Source organism: Myotis daubentonii, chromosome 17 (assembly GCF_963259705.1).
Source record: "Myotis daubentonii chromosome 17, mMyoDau2.1, whole genome shotgun sequence".
Taxonomy (NCBI): Eukaryota; Metazoa; Chordata; class Mammalia; order Chiroptera; family Vespertilionidae; genus Myotis; species Myotis daubentonii.
This window is the reverse complement of record NC_081856.1, coordinates 5,801,474-5,815,836: the sequence shown is the minus strand read 5'-3', so window position 1 is coordinate 5,815,836 and position 14,363 is coordinate 5,801,474. Positions and strand designations below refer to the sequence as shown.

The window sequence follows — 14,363 nt, the reverse complement described above, 5'->3', positions numbered from 1 at the left end:
AGAGATGGCCTGTCCAATCCACAGCTCCAGATGAATGCGGTAGGACTAGTAGCTCCCTTCCCCCCACCCCCAGCTATCTGTGGGAGTGTCTTGGAAAATTCACTTAACATTATAGAGATAAAATGTATCTGATATTTTCAGGCATTTATTAATACTTGGGAATTTTCAGAATGTGCTGAACTAGAACAGAAAAAAATGTTAATGTTTGTGAAATGAAGAAAAATCAAAAGAAACGCATTCCGCAGCTGGTAGCAGCTCGGGTCACACAGCCCGGGAGATGCGGGCTGGATCCGACTCCACGTGACCGCTGGGAGGCCCCACTGCAGGCCGCCGTGACTGGAAGGGCTGTCTGTCCTGCCGGTGAGCGGAGGGGCCACGTGTGACGGATCCGTGTCGGGATGGAATGGCCGCCTCCAGCCTTCGCGCTGGACGCCACCAGAGCGCTCTCCTAACGCCTCACGTGAAGTTTCGGCTTTGGAGCTGCTGGTGGGTGAGAATGAATTCACCATTCTCCATCCGACACCGTCCAGTCTAAGATGCTCGGAGTGGGAGGAAGCACTGCTCAGGCCTGTCCCTGCAAACTGGCAGCTGAGACCACCTTCCCCTCTGAGCCTACCTGAGCAAAGCACTGCACTGTGAATCCTGAGGCTGCGGTAGGTGACAAGAGTGGGACGTGTGGCACAAATACTTCCATCCCACCTTCGGAGACAGACCCCCGCCAAGGCCACGGTCGCTCTCTGGCAACACCCAGTGTTTAGCCAACCTGGAAGACAGAGGTGCTTTACTGGAACCTCACACTGGTTTCTCATTATTAACAGGGAGTCACATAATTGAGAAATTATTGCTGTCAAAGGAGGAATTCAGGAGTACAAGAGGCAGGAGCATGTGGGGAAATGCAGAGGAAGCCCAACAAACCTTTACTCCACATTTGCTCAGTGCAGACGTGAGCAGGTGAATGAGACGTGAGCTGTGGCATCTGCGGTGGGTGAACAGAAGGTAGGATCCCCTCCTGGCTCAGTGAGGGGGGCACACAGAACACCCCACACTGTCTTTGAAACCCCGTGCCCACCTCTGAGGGCTCGTAGGGCCCCCCACCCACTCCAGAGGACCAGAGATCGGAGCAGCCACATCTTAAGTTGGATTTAGGCAGGTTGTGAAGTTCTGAGGAGTTCATTCAGGCAAAAGGAAACTGTGAGCCCGACCATCAGAGCAAAAAGCTCGGAAGCCAGCAAGCCTGTGGTTTTGTAGATTTGATCGGAAAATTCATTAATTCCTGTGGCTAAACATCAATAAAGAAAAATGATCAAATGTGCTAGAAATCTGGGGGAAAGAATGATAAGTCATGGACTCTTGCACAGGAGGGAGGCTGAAAATGGGGAAGTGCCATCTGGATGAAAAGAATTTGGTTTCTTCCAGTGGAAAAACTGAGTTGGGAGGTTTTTTGCTTTTACAGTGTTTTTAGGGCAAAGGTGCCCTTTAACAATTCGTCCTGCTCCATTTCCAGGTGTGCTGGGGTCTAACCCCAGCAGGTCCAGGTGTCCCCAAAGGTGTGGACGGAGACAGCGTTCAGTTGATCAGCAGCCTTGCCAGGATCTCTAGCCACAATCTCCAGCCATGTTCTGGTCTGGATCTCAAGTGAAGTTCTGCTGCTTATTGTCTTGTTACATCTGTATTTATACTAGTTGATTTTAATCCTGTCAATTTCTATTGCAAAGGTTAGGGCGTTTCTTATCTCCATTCCAGGGAGTAAAGATTATGTAGCTGAAGCGTGATTGTTTATAGTTAAAGTGATTAACTACCCGCCTGGCACTTAGTTAAGGGGTTTTATCCCCTCCCTAACTTCAGGGAAAAATCCCTACCTGGGGAAACAACCTTTCTCGGAGAGGTGACCTTGGTTAAAACACATAGCGCTAAGGGGAGCAAACATATTAAGAACAGTATGCTATATACGCCAGGTCCCTTGAAACATATGCTGTGCAGATGTTTCTTTCCTGCAGCGACTGTGTCAAACAGCAAGGATGGACCGGCTTCCGGCACAGGTGACCCTTAGGTGTTGTGTTGTGTTTTTAGACCTGAGACACTTTGAACTTGTCCACCTGAGGCATGAACAGGTCAGCCCATACTACATGCTTCTGCAAGGTGTTTCCATGAGCCAATGACAAATTTAATAATAACACATAAATTGGACAGTGGGAAGATCCATGTGAGGGCAATGGATTGATCTGAAACTCAGAAGAGCCTTCTGCCTTATTGCGAAACCAATCACATCTCACCGTAACTTTTGCAACGTCTCATTTCCCCTGTAGCTAGACCAGGTCATTTTAGGCAACTGCCCTGTTGTGTAAGATTCGAACTGCTTAAAGAAAAGAACAAAGTTCATAAAATAACCCCATTTCTACAAGTCCTTCCATGAGAAATAACTTTATTACCCCGAACGACTCAAAGCAAGCTTCCATCGATGGCTGGTGGCGACTGCCAAGTCCTTGTGGCTGCGCAGCGTGGCGGATTTCGAAGTGAACAGTCAGGGGTGCGTGCCTTCAGCTCTGTGGCCCTGCCCTTGTCTCCCCCGGGGGTTTCTGCTGCTGCAGACAACCCTCCAGACGCAGATATGGGCTCTAGCTACTTACTAGGGTTTTCTTTTGGAACTGATTCCAAGCGGGAATTTCTTAGAGAAGATCCATTTTCAAGCTGGATAGTAAGCATGTCTAGAGCAAGACAAGCCAGAACGAGTCAGGATCCAAAACCTGGTTATAAAATTTAAGGGAGGGACTCGGTTTCAATAACATATGATCCACCCTCCCCATCCCATTCGAAGCCTCTTACCAGGCTCCCGGAACGGTGAGCAGACAGAAAAATACCTACCTAAGGCTGATGTTTTAAAAGTCCACAGGTTGGGTCAGATAGTGTTTGGAGTGCGTTTGTCCAGTTCCTGTCTTTTCTATATGCATCACTTTGGAGTAGAACCAGGAAGTACTGATCACTCAAGTGGAGCCAGCGGATGGAGCAGAGCCCTGTGCGCATTTCACAGCCTTGCTCTCAACACCCGGACCCAAGCGGCACCACTGGCAGCCCTGGGAGGGGGTCAGAAATGCTGATCTTGCACCTTCCTCTGGATGTACTGAATCAGCCCACGTTTTAACAAGATCCGGGCGATTGGTTTGCATACTGAAGTTTGAGAAGTACGGCTTTATAGTGATCGCTTTAATTTTTCTCCCCTTTTGGACTAATCCAGCCATGTACTGAGAGAAGATTTGCTGAATGATGAGCTGCAGGGATTTGCTGAATGGGCTGCTCTTTGTTTCTCTACCAGCTGCACGCCTGCTGTCCTTAGGGACTGATTACACCCCATAACCAACTGTGTGGAAGGCACATTTATCCACACAAGCTGTTCCTGGGAAGGTGTCTTTAAATAAAATCACACAATACACACCCAAGCTATGTGTGGGACTATGCGGTGTGAAGCTGACATGCTAACATTTGTCAAAGAAAACCTACGGGAAATGTTCCGTTGTGCCACTAGGTGGAAATAGAGTAATTCTGAGTATATTTTCAGGGCCATTTAGTGTAATTCTTACCACCTTAATTTCACAGGCAAGAAAACTCAGGTTCGGTGACAGTAAGTAAAACGGCATCTGTCTTATAAATGGAAGCTTTAGAGAGACGGGGGGGGGGGGGGGGGCGGGGGAGTTGCTGGTAATTTCTGATTTTCAACCACTTTCCTCCAGAAGAGAATGTGTTACTGTCCTGCAGTGGGAAGGAGGGGAGGGCGTGACACCCAGATGCCCCCATTCTGTGTGTAAGGACAGGCAAGACCACAGGCAGCCCTTGTGCCCTGTATTGTAATGCAACTCATCTCAATCAGGTGAAAATGCTCCCCTTTCTCCAAAGAAGAAACACTCAGGAAACCATCAAGTCCTACAGGACTTTCACCAGATTTGTCTTCACATTTTTGGTTTTTATGCCTCACGTGGGGCTCAAGGTGAGTGGCCTAGACCAGGACTCTAGTTAGCAGGTGAAGGAAGTCCTTGCTGTTTTTCGGAGCTTGAAATCCATTGCCTTTCCTCTTAAGGAAGAAAGGGAATCTGGGTTTGCAGGACGTTGGAAACGACCCGCCCCAGTCCCTGTCTGTGCACATACGACCGATGGGAGGCTTTGGAGAGCGGGACTGGGCGTGCAGCCGCAGTAGCAGAGCCCTCGCCAGGCCCTTTGTCCCAGGGAGACACTCATAGATGTTGGCCTATATCTTTGTTTTTTGATGTGTTTTAACCACAAAAGGATTGTTTCCACTTATCACATCACAAAGTGTGTTTAAAAGTTAAGTTGCAGGTAATGCCTCTGGCTTAAAAACGATTTCTTAAGCACCTAAATACTTAGTATTATAGTGACGTTTCCCTTTTGATGTTTCTGGAACATGATTGATTATGAGTCTTTAAAATGTAGTATGTCAGTGCTGAGTCCTGGCTATTGTTACCTTATTCTATACAAAAAAGGGGAAATGTTGGATGGTCACATTAGGAATGCAAGTGCAAGCCCACAGTGGCTGCCTGTGTGTGGGGGTGGGGGTGGCGGGGGGAAGCAGCCACTACCCGCCCAGGCGGCTGGAAGCCAGTTCTAGCATCACTGAGCAATGACCCTCAGGTGCCCTCAGAGCAGCAGAGCGCAGCGCAGGCTGAGACAAGTGCACACTGTGCGCTCAGTAGAAGACGGTACCTAAAATCATATATGCCAGGACCTGCGCTCAGTAGAAGACGGTACCTAAAATCATATATGCCAGGACCTGGCACAGTCTCACACATCAAAGGCCCTCGATAAATATTTGATTACTACACTACCCAAATAGAAACCAAGCCTGAAATATTGAAACAGCACAAAAGGAAAACTGGGGTGACCTAAACTTAGGGCAGGGACTTAAAATGAAAGGGAGCCCGGGGAGGGGAGAAAACGCCCTGAGGCATGCTGGGAGATGACACCAGCTAGGGCGCAGGGGCTGCGGCCAGAGGCCGCCAGGTGTGGTCCCACTTCATAGGCCCTGCGGGGAGAAGGTCTGGACTGGGATTCGGCCCTGCACTCCCCCAACCTTCCCTGCCTTCTTTCCTCTTTAAAAAGCTGGGGCACACCTGTTAGCAAAACCTGGGTGGAGATCAGCTACTGGCTGTGAAGTGCCCGGGACCACAGGTCCATCAAGGAGCCGCCTCTCTGCGTGGCAGCTCCCTCACCCGAACCCACCCTTCCCCACGGAGACCAGGGTCCGCTCCGGTGACACGTCCACCGTGAACAGGATGCCTTCTATGCAGGTACAGGGCGCTGTGGTGGCTAACGGCGCAGAGGAGAGGCCGTGGGTCTGCCGCCTCTGGGTGGAGAAGAAGCTGAAGATTTCGCTCCTCTGGGAATGTGCACTAATGAACATTCCCGCGTGGGGACATTGAATTGCAACCACAGGCACTTAAGCTGAAACTTCCTACGGAGTTTTCGTTTGGAAACCGAACTTCCGGGGACACCTCCACCCATGCCGCACCCCCTGATAAAACCGTCTAACTCACTCAGGTCTATACTCACCTTGAGGTCCTAACTGGGCCGGGTGGCCTGCGGGTCGGGGGACAGGTGTCTCGGGAGGGTGTGGCATGTGCGTTTGTCCCGTGACTTGGAGCCCAGATGAGCCAGGCGAATACATCAATCCATCAGGCAGCCAACCCGCTGACCGACCCCTACCAGCGCCCGAGCCGGGGAGGGCCCATCTAAGCTCTGGGTATTTTAACCGGAAACGGGGCTGGGCGGTGAGGCTGGGGCCCGGGAGAGGCGGGCGATCGGGCGACCCTCTGGCTTCCCGGGCGTGAAGGGGAGCGGAAACCTATCGGGGCCGCGTCTGGGCGCGTGGGGCGCGTGGGGCGCCTGGGGCACGCCGGGCGGGACCGCGCCTGCAGGCGCTGCGGGAGGAGCGGGTCTGGGGCAGGTGGAGCCGGTCCACACCTTCCGAGCCCCGAGCGCGCGGGACGGGGCGGGGCAGGGCGGCGAGGCGCGCCTCCCATTGGCCGTTCGGCGCCGCCCCGCCCCGCACTGCGGATATAATGCAGCCGAGCTCCCCAGCCGGCTCCAGCCACGCTCGCTCCCATCGCCGCGCTCCGCTCCGCTCCGCTCCGCTCCGCTCCCGCTCGACTCCGCGCGCACCATGGCCTCCATCCAGCAGCTGGTCGGGAGATGGCGCTTAGTGGAGAGCAAAGGCTTCGACGAGTACATGAAGGAACTAGGTGAGGCACCGGCCCGGCGGGGTCCGCAACGTGGCGTACGAGTGTGTGGTGTGTGTGTGTGTCCCGGGTCTGTCCCGGGTCCCCTCCGGCGTTCCGGGCTCAGGGGCGGGTCTGCTAGGCCGCCACCGCCAGCCGCCCTCCGGCCCGCAGTCCCCGCCACGCGGCCCGGGTCCCCGCGCTGCGCTGCACCACGCGGCCCAGCCGCCTGAGAGCGGGGCGTGCGCGCCCGGCGGTCCCAGGAGTCCGGGGATGCCCCGCCGCCTGGTGCACCCAGCTCGGCTACGTACCCTTTCCCCCTATTTGTTTTATCCCCACCACCATCCCTCCTCCTGCCACCCTCCTGCCTCGCCCCATAGTGGCTGCACCCACCGCCCTTCCCCACCCCGCGCGCTCTGCCGCATCTTTTGTTCCTCCAAGGCGCGCCAGTCCCCTCCCTCTTCCCGGCCCGCGCCTGTAGAAGGTCTGAACCCCGATGCAACCCCAGCTTCTGTTCAGCTTTCGCCCCCACCCGGCTCTTTGCTTGCGTGGCTCAGCTTCCTGGGGCCTGGGGCATCCTTCCCTCCGACCCCAGAGGCGTGGCGCCAGCAGTGCTGACCTCCTGTGGCGTTGCGTGTCTGGGGCCACTGTGGGCGGGTGGCTGTGCACCGCCGCTTGGACCCCTGCTTGTGGAGGGTGGGTGGTCTTTGTTGGAGAAGAGCTGGACTCCCTACCAGCAGGCAGGAGGGGCGTGGCCCTGCAATTGGCCCCAGACTTCCTAAAGCCTAGGTAGGAGAATGGGTGCCTGGGAGAAGGTTCAAGTTCACTGTCTCAAACAGCGGTTCATCCCATCCTGTCCTAAGCAGTGACAAGGATGGCATGCTGGTTGAGGCATTGGGTAGATACGCAAACAAAAATAGGCCTTTGTCACAGGCCATCAGGAAGCGAGATGCAGTGGCGGAGCCTGGGTGCTGTCTGCCAGGGGCTTCCAGCCCTGAGACCCCTGCGGGATGAGGAGGGCTCAGAGCTGCCCACCCTCCCGCCGTTAGCGGCTACTCTGGGTGACGGTCCCTGCAGTGACCGCCCCTGCAGCTACAGAAGCTCCCCTCTCGGTCTTTCTGCGAGGCCATGTGCCGGCAGACGAGATGGCTCCCCGGGACATGGCTCCCGGGGACGTTGAGCAGGCCTGGCAGAGGGTCCTTCATCAAGCCAGCGCTTCTGTGTAGGTTGTAAATTGGGCCTTGGTCCTGGTCTAAGTTTTCTTGTAAATGAAATACACCAGTTATAACTTAGATCCGATGCCGATGGAGTAATTGGGTTGCACAGCTATGAAATGTTCTCTGTTCTTGAGGGGAAGACTTTTTCATTTGTTACCACCATGATTGTGCTGTTTTACCTCTTAAAACATTGCCCTATTGGAGTATCTCGGCATCGATTTCTATGTGCGTAGCATATCGATCACATGTTTGCCAGGGCCTTGTCTGTGCCGGACTGTGCTGGAGTCCTGTCACACGATGGCCGTCAGAGCTGAGTAAGTGAATTTTAGAAGTCTGGCACATTCCGGCGGCCATCAGTGCACAGTGGCCACGAGCTGAGATTTGGAGCCGTACTGCCTGCATCGGTGGTTCCCAGCTCATCACTTCCTAGCTGAGCGAGCTTGCGTGGGTGACTTCAGTGACTCACTTTGTCATCTGCAGAATGGAGACAATGCTATGGCCCCGCTCACAGGGTGGTCTCAAGGCTTCTGGCTTCTGTGTCTGGTGCTAGCACGTGGTGAGCACTGGGTCTGTTTACCATAGTTCTTAGGAGTGAGTATGTGAAAATACACCTAGCACAGTAATTACAATGGGCTCTAATCTTGCATTCTGTAAGCTGTAACTCTGGTCCTCCTGACAATGAATGTGATTGGCATTCACAGGCGTGGGAATGGCTCTGCGGAAAATGGGCGCCATGGCCAAGCCAGACTGTGTCATCACTTCCGACGGCACACACCTCACCGTCAAAACCGAGAGCACGTTGAAGACCACCCAGTTCTCATGCAACCTGGGAGAGAAGTTTGAAGAGACCACAGCAGATGGCAGGAAAACTCAGGTCAGGCATCACTTATACACAGAAGCTTCTAGAATGATAGATTGTATTAATAACATTCTGGCATTTACAGGCAGGAGCTGCTGAATAAAAGACATCCCAAGTTATTTTATGACTCGAGTTGACAAATTAGTGTGAAAGGACCAGTATCACAACTTAGTCTACTTTGTAAAACTAGTTTAAGGAACATGAGCATTTGAGTGTCTCTTATGTGCATCTAGGTTGACAAGCATCAACTATTATGAGTGAAACTGGCTTGAAGTAGACGCAGAATGGGAAAGCTGAAAAAATGTTGATCAAGGAGGTTATGCGTCCTGGGACCTGCCCGGTAACGTCCTCTGGAAAATTAACAAGTGCACTTTATCTCTGCAGACCGTCTGCAACTTCGTCAACGGCGCGCTGGTCCAGCACCAGGAGTGGGACGGGAAGGAGAGCACCATCACGCGGCGGCTGGAGGGCGGGAAGCTAGTGGTGGTGAGTGCCGGCCTCGCATTTGCGCTCTAGTTCACAGAACTGTGTGTCGCTGATCGTAAGCAGAGCAGCGAGGCCGGGGTAGAAAAGTGCACAATGACAAGTTAAGCACTGAACACTACAAAGTCCTCTGTGGGACAGAGAAGAGAGGGGATGGGCAGTGGTGTTGCCGGGCTGGGTCCACTCCAGGCCCTGCTGTGCATCGTCCTGTACACCTCAAGGTTGCAGGTTTGATTCCCGGTCAGGGCACATACTCAGGTTGGGGGTTCAATCCCTGGTCGGAGTGCACATGGTAGGCAGCCAATCAATGTTTCTCTCACATTGGTGTTTCTCTCTACCCCTCTCCCTTTTCCTCTCTCTAAAATCAATTTTAAAAAAAAACACACTTTAAAATGAGGAATACTGTTTGTCAAGACCAAATGAGTAATTTAGATACTACAAATCAGTACATTAGTTCTGCTAAACACATGCATATCTTAAGCAAAATAACAGGTTCCAGCTTTAAAAAACCCAGGAATCCTAACATGTATGTTCATCTGTAAACAGATGACAGGGTTTCATAGGATTCTGATCCTAGCACTTACCTTCCACCATTGCCCTAGGACACAAGATCTAACTCATCAATATCATTCTCTCTCCCAGGAATGCGTCATGAACAATGTCAACTGTACTCGGGTCTATGAGAAAGTGGAGTAAGAATCCCATCATCCTTCCAGGCGGGAATTAGCCATGAGGATAAACAAGCTCAGTTCAATGAGCACATCTCTCCACGCTTTTTCTCCCCATTACTGTGTTCAGTTATCACAACCATTTATACATGCAACTGTTTCTGAGTTGTTTTAATTAATTTCGTTAGTAAATAAATGTGTTTATGCTATACCACTGTTGTATGCTTTTTTTAAGAAAAAACTTTATAGGAAATTAGGGATGAGTTTTAACAATGAATTCCATGGAGTCTGGGGTAGTCTTGATGGTACTCTATTGAAATTATATGTAGAGCTACTTCTGTGACAGATACACTACGCATCACTTAAGCTTGCCCTATGCTATTTGAACTTTGTGTCAACTCGATGATCTTAAATTCGTGGCAGAGACAGTTGTCATGGAAAAATAGCCGTAAACACTTTGTAATTTAAGTATTGAAATTAGGCCAATTAATAAGCTTACAGTGGCCCCTCCCTGTTCAAGTGAAAGGAGGAGTCACGCCTCTCTTACCTCAAATGAGAAGCTAGAGGAGCCAGCTTGGGAGGAAGGCAGGTGGGGCTGAGATAAAGCGAGGCCTCTTGTACCCACAGTCAGGCTGTGAGAGCAGAGGAAACCCGTGAAGGACATAGAAGGTGCTGATGGGAGTGATAAGAAAGCAAAGGGCCCCAGGCACATCGGTGTTAGTGGTCTGGACGGTCAAACCGGCCCCAGCATTCCCTCAAGGCAAGCCTCACCCCCAGCAAGGCCCGCACTTCAGTCCTGCGGAGGCTGAGGTGCGAGGCTGCAGATGGAAAGTGGGCCTGAAAGCGAAGCTGCAGAGGCTGCTCATGAGGCCTAAGGGGAGACGCCACCGCCTCACTGCGGTCGGGAACTGAACCTGCGATGTTTTCTACGGGACCATGCTGCTCTCCACCGGCTTCTCTATCTGACTTCCCATTGTTGCAATGTACCCTGAGGATCACACAAGGACGCCTCAAGAAGTCGAATTAAAGAGTCACATTTGCCGAAACCGGTTTGGCTCAGTGGATAGAGCGTCGGCCTGCGGACTGAAAGGTCCCAGGTTCGATTCCGGTCAAGGGCATGTACCTGGGTTGCGGGCACATCCCCAGTAGGAGATGTGCAGGAGGCAGCTGATCGATGTTTCTCTCTCATCGATGTTTCTAGCTCTCTATCTCCCTTCCTCTCTGTAAAAAACCAATAAAATATATTTTAAAATATGTCACATTTATTGCAAAGAGTCACATTTATTGCAAATGCGGGACTATGAGGGGGCATCTCCCAAATCTCAGTGATAAGATGGTGGCAACACCAGATGTATACAGGCAAAGATCACAAAGGTATTGATTACATCCAAAGGTTTGGAATGAGGAACCTGGTTCGCAAAAAAGCAGTTTACAGAAGCAGAAATTATACTTTTGGGTCTCAGATAACTGAAATGACAGAAACACATTATCTAGAGCCCTCGGGTCTGGAATGAGGAACCTGGTCAGACTTAAGCATGTTATCTAAATCACAGTTTTTGGGTCTCTGGATCACTGAGTCAACAGGGACACCTTAACTGGAGCCCTCTGACCTTGGGATAACTGTGCTGTCCTTCCCAGGTAAAGGAAAATGTGCTTTCTAAGACCAGCATGACCATAACCCATGGGATATTCACATTACAATCAATAGGTTATTTAATCAAATGGGGTGACTTATATAATTCAGAAAATTAAAATAACTTTTCTATTAGTTTAGCAAGCAAATAAGTACAGAAACCAAACAGCAGGGCTAGAGTTAAACTACAGTTTCTACCTGAGATGGTTGCTACCATACTTCACCATCTTGGTTATTTTCGTCTCCATCCTAGAGTTCCTCTTTCGTCCCCTCGTCCTGCTTCTGACAACAGTACATTTAAGTCCCTGGGCCAATATTTCAGAGTATTATGATGCTCGGAGCCACCCCAGATGGGTGTTCACTGTTGTGTTCTGCATGATTCAGTTGAGAAAAGTGAGTCCAGGCAGCGGCCCCCAGCCGCACGGCAAGCCCACAGCAGACTGGGGAGCAGTGTGTCCCACACGTCTTGGGCCACTGCCTCCCACCACGTCCTCACTTCCATCCTTCAGCTCATGGGAGGGCATTGCTCGAGGGCCATGTTGCCCTCGATGCGGAGCCCTGACTCGGTGGGTGAGACGTTCTCTGCGTTGTGCTGGGCTGCAGCAGCATCGAGGGATCAGCGTCTTAAAGTCATTGCCACACAACGCCCGTGGCCCCCCTCAGCCTACCCCGAGCACCCCGTACATTCCAGATGTCTTCTAAGTGGCACCGTACCTAGCTGAGAATCACGGGGTAGGACAGGATCTGAACTTTATATTACCTGGTGTCAATTAAGCCCTTCCTTCTGCTAAGCGACCCTTTAACGTCAATAGACCCTTATGCAGAGGAATGAACGAGGCCCGCAGAGGGTGTGTTTTCCTCGGAACTGGTGAGCGCTGGAGTGTGTCCTGTTAGTTCTAAGCACACAGGTCTCCGGGAGCCTCCCTTTGCCCCAGATCTCCCAGCTCTCCCGGTTCCTTCCTGGGCTTCAACACTCGCTGCCCATAGCCTGGTGGACGGGCCCCTGTGGAGGTCATGTCTGATTTCGGACTAGCTTAGCCTTCTAAACTAGAGCGTGATGATGTATGTGCTTGGGTTTTGGAAGCAGACACTCCTGAAATCCAATTCTGGCTTCTTGCCCTTTAAGAGCTGTGTGACTTAGGGCAAGTTTCTTAACTCTTCTGAACTCTAGTCACACCCTCTGTAAATATATGACATTGCCTGACCTGTGGAGCTGATTGGAGATTCGGTGGGATGTGCACAGGAAGCACATGGCACCGGGCCCAGCGCACAGCGAAGGCTGCGTGTCTCCAGCGCGCCCGGCGGGCCCTTCTCAGTGACGAAAAGCTCGGTGGCACCGCACTGTCCAGTCTGTTGGCAGCAGCCACATGCAAGTGGGTATTGAGCACTTGAAATATTGTGAGTGCAACTGAGGAATTGAATTTCTTACTTTGATATAACTTTCATCAATTAATATGTAAATCTGAATCCCACAGGTGGTTAGTAATGGACAGCACAAGACTCTAATCGCTTGTTTTCCAAAATCAAATTTCTTATTTTTATTCTAACCCACACCTCTTGTATTCTCCATATTAACGTAAAAAAACCATTGAAACCTGTAAAGAATTTTGTGAGTTTATTTGAGCCAAACTGTTGACATATGCTGGGAAGCAGAACCTCAATGAATTGAGATAGTGCTCCGGAGAATGGCAGGGTTACATCCGTATTTATACATGAAATTCATTGGTGACAGATTTAAGGAGGTGGGATTAAGCGAAGGGGGGTGGGGGGGAACCTCTGTGATAGGATAAAAAGTAAAATGATGGACACATACTTAGGTGGGTGCAGGATCAATCAACATGATAATGAAGGAATTTGTAGTATCTGCCCTGGCGCCCAGAACATTTGGTTGTGCCCCAGGGGTTCCAGAAAAAGGGAAGTTACAAGTTACCCAGACACTTCAAAGGAATGTTATCTTAGAGGCAAAAAGGCAAATGGGCTCAGTAAGGATCAAAGTTGATCTTGTCAGTGAAGATACCGGCCTAGGATGTAACTGCCCACCATCACTGCTTTTAGTCAAAGTTTAATTTCAGACCATCCTTTGTGGTTATTTTAGGTCTCTGAGTCTGCTAGGCTGCCACGCAGGCCTTCCCTGAGCTTGTCAGGTCAGCGTGTGGCCCCTTTTGTCCACATCCATGTCAATCCATGGGAATGTTATTTTTCCAATTCCCTGGCTAAACACCTTGGAGTCATCCTCATCTTTTATCTTTCTTTCCCACACCATAGCGAATCTATTAGCAAACCATTTCCGCTTTATCTGCAAAATCTATTTAGAAATTAATGAGTAGTTCTCATCTCTCCCACAGACACCACCCTGGTTCAAAACCCACCAGCATCTCTCCCCTGGCCTCCTCGTCTGCATGTTCATTCTCTCAGAGCGAACATCGTAAAGTATGTCACTCCTGGTGAGAATCTCCATTAACTTCTCATAGTAGAAGCCAAAATCTTTACGGAGGTTCGAGCTGATCTTGCCTATGTCTCACTTCTCAACATCCCCTCCTGATTTCTTCTCCTCATGCAAATATTTTCCTCCAACCACTGGCCACTGATGATGCAAATGTGTTCCTGCCCCAGGGCCTTTGCACCTCCTACCACCTCTGCCTGTGCTGAACTTCCCTGGGGAAACTGCAGCCCAGGCTCCCTCAGCTTTCTCACTTCCTTCAGGTCTGTTCTCAGATGTCATCCTGGCAGTGAGTCATTCCCAGACCACAGTGTGTATCAGGGCCACACCCTCCCCCTCTCTATTCCCCTACGCAGCCCTTGCCTTGTCACCAGTCCTGATTGACTATATATTTACTTGTTTGTGTTTCATTATTATTTGTCTTCCATGGGGAGGGAAGCTCTGTGAAGAAGGGAATTTGCTTTTACAGCGCTCTCTCCCCACCATTCAATTAGGAATCAACCTGGCAAACAGGAGATGCTCAATAAATATTTGTTAAGTAAATTCATTAATAAATTAATGGCTTCTTTGTGCCTGTTTAACACCTTTTAATATCACTTAAGACCTTTTATAATTCTGCTTCAATATGTTTTTTAACCCCTATTTCTTAGCTTTATAAAATCAAGTACGGTCGGTCCTTTATTTAGTGCAGACTTGCGGGGGAAGGGGGGGATGGTTGCGGGGGGAAGCGGGGCTGGTGACTGCAGAGCATGCATGTTCGAAGTGGGAGTAAGGTTTCAGCCTTGTCCACGAGCAAGTGTGTCGGACACTCTGCTCCACCAGGAAATCCTTGCCCAATTCCA

At 50.8% G+C, this 14,363-nt stretch overlaps 1 protein-coding gene and 1 long non-coding RNA gene across 3 annotated transcripts; one reads left to right on the top strand and one right to left on the bottom strand.

The window, feature by feature from the left end:
• Window positions 1-2,405: 2,405 nt before the first annotated feature.
• On the bottom strand, window positions 2,406-5,934 carry LOC132219898 (uncharacterized). 2 transcript variants are annotated; one of them, XR_009449632.1, is made up of 2 exons: window positions 5,557-5,934; window positions 2,406-2,744 (listed from the first exon to the last, which is right to left on the bottom strand). It is a non-coding gene; the product is annotated as an uncharacterized LOC132219898 (long non-coding RNA). The 2 variants fall into 2 exon arrangements; XR_009449631.1 differs by lacking the exon at window positions 5,557-5,934 and adding an exon at window positions 2,863-3,121.
• Window positions 5,935-6,076: 142 nt separating this feature from the next.
• On the top strand, window positions 6,077-9,624 carry FABP5 (fatty acid binding protein 5). Its single transcript, XM_059672651.1, has 4 exons — window positions 6,077-6,245; window positions 8,140-8,312; window positions 8,682-8,783; window positions 9,423-9,624. Exons 1-4 carry the CDS (start codon window positions 6,167-6,169, stop codon window positions 9,474-9,476), a joined length of 408 nt encoding a protein of 135 aa, XP_059528634.1. The 5' UTR covers window positions 6,077-6,166; the 3' UTR covers window positions 9,477-9,624.
• The last annotated feature ends 4,739 nt before the right edge of the window (window positions 9,625-14,363 follow it).